This window comes from Alligator sinensis, unplaced genomic scaffold (genome assembly GCF_000455745.1).
Source record: "Alligator sinensis unplaced genomic scaffold, ASM45574v1 scaffold50_1, whole genome shotgun sequence".
Taxonomy (NCBI): Eukaryota; Metazoa; Chordata; order Crocodylia; family Alligatoridae; genus Alligator; species Alligator sinensis.
The window spans coordinates 1,203,383-1,211,737 of record NW_005842059.1 but is presented as its reverse complement, the minus strand read 5'-3'; the positions used below and the strand labels follow the sequence as shown (position 1 = coordinate 1,211,737).

The following is an 8,355-nucleotide window of genomic DNA, read 5'->3' as shown; positions in this document are numbered from 1 at the left end:
TTCATTTCCAGAGCACTAAGAGGCTTCTTTATGCAAGGATTTTTATTTTGCTAGCAATTATGTTGGATCAGTGTTAATAAACTGAAATTTTACTTTAAGGAAGCCCTGCAGATAGCAATTTAGATCACCTGTACTTTTTGTACTGAGGATAATGGTATTCATCATTAGCTCTTATATAAAGTGTAGTAGTTTTGTTGTTGAAATTTATTTTGTAATTTCTGTAGCTTTATAGAGCAGTGTGCAGCAGAGTATTCCTGCTATGTTAAATTATCTCAAGAAGTGGCTGCTTCATATACATTAAAGAATTTCAATTCTCCAGCAATTAAATTCCTTTCTGAAACTAGAGTCAGCAGTGATGCAGCTTTTATTATAAATTCCAGATTCAAGACTCAGTGATTTTTAGACAGCAATTCCTTGCAGCCTGGACTGCTGGGTTCCTCAGGCATCTTTCCTTGAGCAGCAGGTTTTTGGAGTAGGTTTAAAAAGAAAAATGCCATCTGTTCATCTCTCCAAATAATGCAAGATCTCGTATGATAGAATCCTTGTTTAATGAAGTGCAGAGCCACTCGGGGTGAAGAAACATTGGAGTCATCCTGCAGTGTTGTTACCGTCCCATTGAATAACTTATTGGAACTTGCACTAACTGTCTAGTTCATTTTGAAGATAGCTCTTCAGAAAATGACTTCACAGTTTATTACACTCTGGATGGCTCTGGGAAGCCCAGGGTTTATAACTTAGAGATGAACTTTTCGTGGCCTTATTATAGAGAGAAATTGGAGAGTAACAAGCATAGATGAGTTTAAGTGTAGAGGGAAATGGAATTTGTTAATAATGTACTTGGAAGGCCAAACCGTTCTTCATAAGTTACAAAAAAAATTGTCAGCACTTAATTGAGTGCCATAGGCTTGAACTCTCAGGATGTGTTAGATACCGAGCCACAAGCACCATCTAGCACTGGGAAATGGCTTGGGGAGAACACAGAGCCAGGGAAAAAGGAAGGGTGTAAAATATGTACTATCCTCCAGTGGCAGCCTTAAACGCAGCATTCCTTTTCCTTTGTATGGAAGAGGCTGGTAACTAAATCATTTCAGTTCAGTTGCTTCATTTCTTCGCTGTCTAACTTTGAGTAGCCCAAGTCCTCCTGTTTCATAGTTGGTAGGGTCGGAAGGGACCTGAGCAGATCATTAAGTCTGACCCCCCTGCCCTGGCAGGAAAAAGTACTGGGGTCAAACAACCCCTGTTTTGAAGTAAATGTGACAAAACCCATGTCCATTCCACCCAGCCAGCCATAATGTTGTGTTTGGTGGCTTTTTAGCCACCATTTCTCCCTCCCAAAAACCAAAACCTCAAACAAACCTAGGAACTGGAGAGGTGAAGTGGAGAAGGTTTTTCTTAAAGCCTCATCCTATCTTTTCAAACAAGAAAAATGTCTGTCTGAGCAACACAGTTGCTTTCTGGAAAATGTTGTGTTTTAACTAAGTCGGTAGCTCCAGGCCAGTTCTCTTCTCTGCAGGGGGGCTTTGGAACTTGCCTGCTCCAACCAAGTTCTCTCTCTCTCAGGAACTTAACCTTCCTATTTGTAGAACAAAATGCATGCCATCCGCTGGTCGATCTCAATTAACCCTCATGTTGATAGCCCACTCTGAAGAGATGCAAACCTCTAGAGCCTGAAATTGGGCCCTTTGCACAGTAGCATACCCATGGGACCCACCACTACTATTTGATTAGGCTCTCCTTTAAACTTTTGGTCTAATTTTGTGCATCCCCTCCATAGTGTGCCTTCAGGACAGCGTGTTGGCCTTTTGGAAGCATGGCATGCAAGGCAAAAGTTTTAAATCAGATGAGGTAAGTATGTACTGGCTCCTGCCACGGTGAGTTTAATTGTACTTTTGCTCATTTTCATCCTGCTCACCTACTGATCATCATGAAGGGGCCTTTGATTGCTGCTCCCATAAAGTTTGTTCTTAGACGTTGTTGCTGTGAGCTCAAATGCAGACTTTTCTCAGGCTCTGTTAGAAGCTGTTCTTCTTTTTTTTCCCCCTGGCCATGCTGCTGCAGGAGCAGCGGGCTGACACAAGTAAGGCAACAGGGCAGATGTTCTCAGAGACTGAAAGGGCTGGGCCTGTATACATCCTGCTGGGTTCTTGGTAAAACCCACCCAGAAGATGCTTCTAAATGTCATCAAGTGTTCAAGAAATCCTGTACTCTTGCCTGAGACATATTGAGAATGTGCCATATCAGGAAATATAATTCTAATGAAAACGAATCAGACTAAAAAAATACTAAGTTGACAGAGTCCCTTTAACATGATGCACCTCCAGCTGAAAGTCGGTCTGTCTTCTGAGAGCTGAGTAAAGTGCTTTAAAGTTCCATCAACTAATCCTCTGGTCTCTTAACTATGAATATCGGAAGTAATTTAAGCTTAATCCTGTTTTGTGAGGTGTCACCACCAACGTTTACTTAGTGTCTGTGTATCTGCACAGATCTAAATTTTGCACTAAATTGTATTTGCAAGAGTGACTTAAAGATGCTGCCTAGTGATTTTTTTTCTCTTCTAAATAAGATGAATGAATTTTATTTTATCACTTAAAGGGATTTTGTCACTAATGCTTTTCTCTTGCAGGTTACCCAAGAGATATCAGATGAAACCCGAGTTTTCCGCTTGTTGGGATCAGACAGGTAGTTTATTTTAAATGGATAGCTTGCATTCATTTTAAATATGCGTACTGAAAATTAATTGAAATTCAGCGCCAATCCGAGGCAATTCTCTCAGCCTCTTCACTTGTTCAGAGGAGACAACAAGACTGTGTATTGCTGCATGCAGCCACTGTGTGCTGAATTGTGACGCGATTGATAGCAAAATGAGACCTTTTGCTTCAAATAGACGGTGGACTTTCTTGATGCAGCTTTTGTTAATACAAACACAGTTTGTGTAGACTAGATTAACTCTGTGTGCTGTACCTCTGCAGAGGAAGAATGAACCGCGGGTGACAGAGGCTAACCAGGTTGTATACTGTAGTCCTGGAGGGTCCTGGACCTGATAGCTGTGGGTGGGGTTGTCGGGGGAGAGTTAGTCATGAACGGTCCAACCCAGATAACTGGCTTGTAGATGCTCTCTGCGGTTCTGTGACTTGAGGTCTGAACTAAGACAGCAACAAGCCTAAGCAACTTAGGTATTCATACCCAACAGGCATGCTCAGTCCCGGAGCCATCTGGTCTTAAGCAGAAACACCTACTGGAAACTGGTACCATCTAGTTAATCCACACACTCCAAGCAGATGTCTGTATGCAGGTTTCACGCATCAGCAGAGGCTGCCCCAACCTCTGTCTCAGCATGCAGTGTGTACGCCTGAGGCTCTTGGCTTCTCAGAGAAGTGGCGCAGCTAGTGGATTTAAGCATGGGGGCCAGGAGATCAGTGTTCTGGCCCCAGCTCCTCTTCTAGCTCATTTGGTTCTGGCTAATGTCAGTCATGCCCAAATGCTCCAAAGGGACCTTCTAATTTGGGGTTTTCCTTTTAGACCCAGAGGCTTTGTGTTTTTGGCAGAGGGTGCAGGGTCAGAACCCATTCCAGGTGGATTTAAGGCCAGTCCCCTGTGAAGGTCAGACTTCACATCAACATCAAGGACACTTGAAAATTTAGGCTTTAGCTTTTCTGTCTGTCATTCCTCTTATATAGATGGGGAAATGGTTCTCTCCTCCCTTCCTTGCTCCTAGGGCATTAGTGAATTAGCTGGGTGTGCAAAAGTCTTTTGCTTATGTTGAGTCCCAGTGCTAAGCACTGTTTAACTCAAATGCAAGGCAGCAAGTAAGCCTCCAGATACATTGGAATCGATACCTTTAGCGTGCTATGCTCTGGAGTTGACATGGAAAACTGGGAGGGTCCCAAGCGCACACAGAAATGGAGGGCATGCTGCTCAGCACTGCTGCGAGTTCCCACTCTCTCACCGTGGAAGGATACTTCTGAATAATCAGCCAGAACAAATCATGCAGGAAAGCAAATTGCCCTCCTACCAGATCTTGGCTTCCCACACAACTGAGCCAATTCCATGGCTCCACGCAGGGTATCCAGCCCTGGGCTGGTCGGGGAGGGCAGTTCGTAAACTGCCACTATCATCTATTCCAGGGCCAGTGTAATGGGGTCCCTTCACTCCTCATTATGGGGATTCTTTAAGGAGAAACCATACAGGCTGGAGGCCGCACCTTTGAGAGCGGTATAAAGGAAAGGCCCCAGCAGCAAGGGAAGCAGAAAGGCTCTGGCTGGGGAGAGGTCAGGGCCTCTGGCTGGAGGAAGAAGAGAAAAGACGCAGGAGTACTGATGGGGGTAAGTCTGGGGAAAATAGAGGGAGGCCTGACTGGCCACAGCATGGGGCAATTTGGTGCTGAGCCTGTTCAGAAAGAGAAGCTTCAAAAGGAGGGGAGACTAGGGAAGATGAACCCAGAGGATGTACCAAGGGGAAGAGACTACAGGAGAAAATGTGACATATTAGCAGGACCAGCAAAGCCACAGATCCTGCCAACTAAACGCTCCTTCCCCCCAGCTGCTTGTGCACAGAGTAAAATCAAGATGTGGCAGTGAGGGACAGCTGAGGACAAAGACCAGCTATTGCAGAGCAGGGAATGCAGGCAGCAGTGCACTGGGAGCAGGGGGGAAAGTGCAGGCTGTATGACAAGGGCACTTTGCTCTCAACTTTTTCTTTGGAAAACATTATGGAGTGAGCTAGTCCGCCCCTGCGGGATCCACCCCAGGTACAACCTAGGTGGAATTCAGCGTGCGTGTGATTGACAGAAACCCCATCTAGCCATTTAAGCACCAGAGAGTCCCTTTTCACTATGTAATACTCTACTACAGCACATATCTAGATCTGCCACTGTCTTAACAGGGTTAAGTGCTCGGTGCCTGAGAATGACTGCGATGCAGTCGTGGGCAGCTTGACTTGACATAGTCCCAACAAAACCACCTTGGAATAGTTTAGACAGGGAGGATCCTGCCTTGAGCAGGGTCAGGACTAGACAACCGTTAGAGGGCTTTCCAGCTCCATTTTTCTATGATGCTAAATGCCCGAGGGGTAAAGATTGGGCAGGCATGCCCAAAGCACTTCTAGCACATACTGACAGCGCTGAGCTCAAGCACCCATGACCATTTCCATAAGAAACATCCCAGGAGCTGGTGGTGGTGCCCACCTTTTATATGATTGTTTAGTGGTTACTGTACTCGGAGAGAGCGAGATACCTGGGTTCACTGCCCTCCCCACCTGGAGGGGATTTACATCCCCTTCACTCACATCTCAGGAGAGTACCAGAGCCACCAGGCTGGGAGGAGAAGGCAGTCCTTCCCCATCCTGTCATGGTAGAAGGCAATGATCTGTGAGTAGGTCTTGACTTCTCAAGCCAAGTAGCATCTCTGGGTGCTTTTCTTGCCTCCTGATCTCCATAACGCTGTGGTGGTAAAATCTCTCATCCTGGATTCTTGGGCTAGAGTAGCCAGGGATGCTAGTTCTCGACCACATGATGGAGCTGCATTAATTTGGTGGCTTCCTGTTAGGTTTGCTTTATTGAAGTCAACTTGTCACAGGGCACGTCTACACAAGACGCTTACTGCGCGGTAGCCTAATAACACTGCGCAGTAGTGTGCCAGTCAAAAACCTACTAATAAGCTACTGCACAGTGTTATTAGGCCACTGTGCAGTAACCATCACAAAAAAAATCATGTGCCAGCACTACTGCACAGTAAATGTAGTTACTGCCATTCAGTTAGTACTTCATTAAGGAAGTACTAAACTAAATGCGCAGTAACTATGGTGCATTAATGACCATGTAGATGCAACCACAGAGTCAAAACTGCAGGATTGGCATCTGGTTGCAGTGGGTCTGACCTGTGGCTCCAAAACTTGCCTGAGAAAGAAAGGTGGAAAATATTTGAGGAACTCCTCAGCTCTAATCCTGGCTCCCACAGTTTCCATCTTTAAAATAGGTTTGTTATGACTATAAAAGTACTGAGGAGTAGAAAAGCAGGGATGAAATTTTACACAAAGTACCAGGCTTTCACCGGGGACTAATAACAGCTATGTCTGGGAGCTGATCCTTTCATAACAACAGGAGGAGAAAGACATGGGTGTACTAGCTGGTTGCAGGCTGTGAGGCATCCATGGAAAAGGTGAATGTGATCCTGAGATCCACTAGAGACAGGGAAGTATCAATGCTATTGGCAAGCACTAGTGAGACTTCATTTGGAGTGCTGCTCTGGTTCCTCCAAGTTCAAGAGCAACGAATCCCAAATGAAACAGATACAGAGAAGGGCAGCTAGAATGACCAAGGGGGTAGAAAGCCTATTTTATGAGAGCAGTGGCTTGCTTAGTCCAGAAAAACGGAGGCTGAGTGGGGATACAGCCACTCTAGAAATGTATAAATGGGGTAGACACCAGGCAGGGAGAAAAGATTTAAGCTAAAGGATAGTGTTTTCACAAGAGCAAATGGGTATAAACTGGCCACGAATAAATTTCTAACCATTTGAGTAGTGAGGTCCTGGGAGAGCTTTTCCCAGGAGTAGTGAGGGCAAGAACCCCAATCTCTCCCCAAACCCCCCCCCTTCCCCACCAACCCCAGCTATTTCAGAACAAGGTTGATCACTTTATGAAAGAGAATGTAGACTGCGCCTGGGACCACAGGGGACTGAACTTGCTTACCCTGTAGGCCCTGCCCAGTCCTATATTCTTAGTGAATGCTGCATTGAAACCTTTAGCTCTAATGATCCAAAGTGTATTAATAATAAGGTGTAGGTTGTAGCCGTGTTGGTCTAAGGACACAGGCAGACAAGGCTCTTTGGGTAAATATGATATCTTTTATTACACCAACTCAGATAGTTGGAAAAATTCTTCTTTGCAAGCTTTTGGGTACAAATACCCTTCATCGGGCTATTTTTTAAAAACAAAATCCTAGCATTTAAGGTATCGTTGCATATCTTTGCCCCTGTGATGAGTTGGTGAGCAGTGGGGCGATTCTGCTCTGATCTTGCTAATGACATGATGAGATTTCTGTGTTACCACTGACCAGTCTGTGTTTGTGCTTTAATTGCAGGGTTGTGGTGTTAGAAAGCAGGCCAACAGAAAATCCTACCGCACACAGCAATCTCTACATCTTGGCTGGACATGAAAATAGTTACTAAGCAACAGTAACCCAACGCAAAAAACAAGCGAATGAATACAACACATAAGGAAAAGAGGAACCATTAAGGAAACTCGATACAAGCTGGACTAGGACTTGCTATTCCTTTTTTTTTTTTCTCGATACCTTAACGATCTGGTGTGTAGGGTAGAAGTCGATATGTTTTTGCAGCTGGAAACGGCTGGTTCCGTCTCTTGCCACTGTGTGGTTGGTTATATCAAGTTTGCTTAATAAAAGCTCTGAGTTAAATAGTCTTTCACTCCTTAGACATAAAGAAACACAGCCATTAAGAAATAATGTATGCGATATAGGTGCCATAAAATGTTAAATATTTTACTTCCTTTGGATTGTCTTTTCCTGTAGATACATAGCGCTGGCTGTTTCCCCTTTTATACCAAGTCTTATTCTTAATAAAGAGGATTCATGTAGGAAGTGAGGGTATCAGCAAAGCTTTTAGTTTTTAAACCTGCCATTCTGTATGGCTTTGTAAAATAGACTATTTAATCCTTATTTATTAATCTGCTGCTAGGATGGTGTAATGTATCTAACTTTTAGCGAAGAAAGGTTGCAGAGCAGCTTACAAGTTTGTTTGTTTTTTACAATTGTATAAAGATTTGATTATTCTTTCTCCTTGTAGAGATGTAGTGCGTTGTGAAGGGGGTTATATTCCACTGTTGGTTGTTCTTGTATAAATGCAGTTTTGTACAACAAAGTATTTTGTATTGATTTTCCCTGCAGCATTGCCATAAAAGGGAGTTTCTCATTTACTGAAATAATTACATGTAGGTTGTATACAAAATGTAATATTGATGATCTCTGATATTTTGCTAGTGGGTGGGTGTGCACTGTGTGTGCATGTGTGCGTGTGTAGTTGACAGGCAGCCGTGTATTTTATAGCGGTAAAATGCACACGTTTTATTTTCATACATTAGAGCGAACTCTGGGGAAATTTATATGAAAGCCTTAAGTGGATTGTACCTAGTCATCCTTAATGAATGAAAATGAAATGCATCAAGCTGCCCATGACGCATTGTATTTATACTATTCCAGAGGGGAGCTGGTAGGACAGCTATGCTGACAAGGTTCTTGTTTGTATGGTTGTTTAGGTCACTACTTGCCAAGCTGTTGTTCACTGATGACTATTTCCCAACTGCATGGTGTGTGTGTGTGTGTGTGTGTGTGTGTGTGTGTGT

At 44.0% G+C, this 8,355-nt stretch overlaps 1 protein-coding gene across 2 annotated transcripts in view; it reads left to right on the top strand.

Moving 5' to 3' along the window:
• MAP4K5 (mitogen-activated protein kinase kinase kinase kinase 5) overlaps window positions 1-8,349 on the top strand; it is a 105,321-nt gene extending 96,972 nt beyond the window's left edge. For both annotated transcript variants that reach the window (XM_006023076.3, XM_014519673.2), the window contains 3 exons: window positions 1,775-1,845; window positions 2,624-2,679; window positions 7,076-8,349. In XM_006023076.3, the coding sequence (XP_006023138.1) occupies window positions 1,775-1,845; window positions 2,624-2,679; window positions 7,076-7,163 (215 nt within the window). In that variant the 3' untranslated portion in view covers window positions 7,164-8,349. The remainder of the gene's footprint in view (window positions 1-1,774; window positions 1,846-2,623; window positions 2,680-7,075) is intronic.
• The last annotated feature ends 6 nt before the right edge of the window (window positions 8,350-8,355 follow it).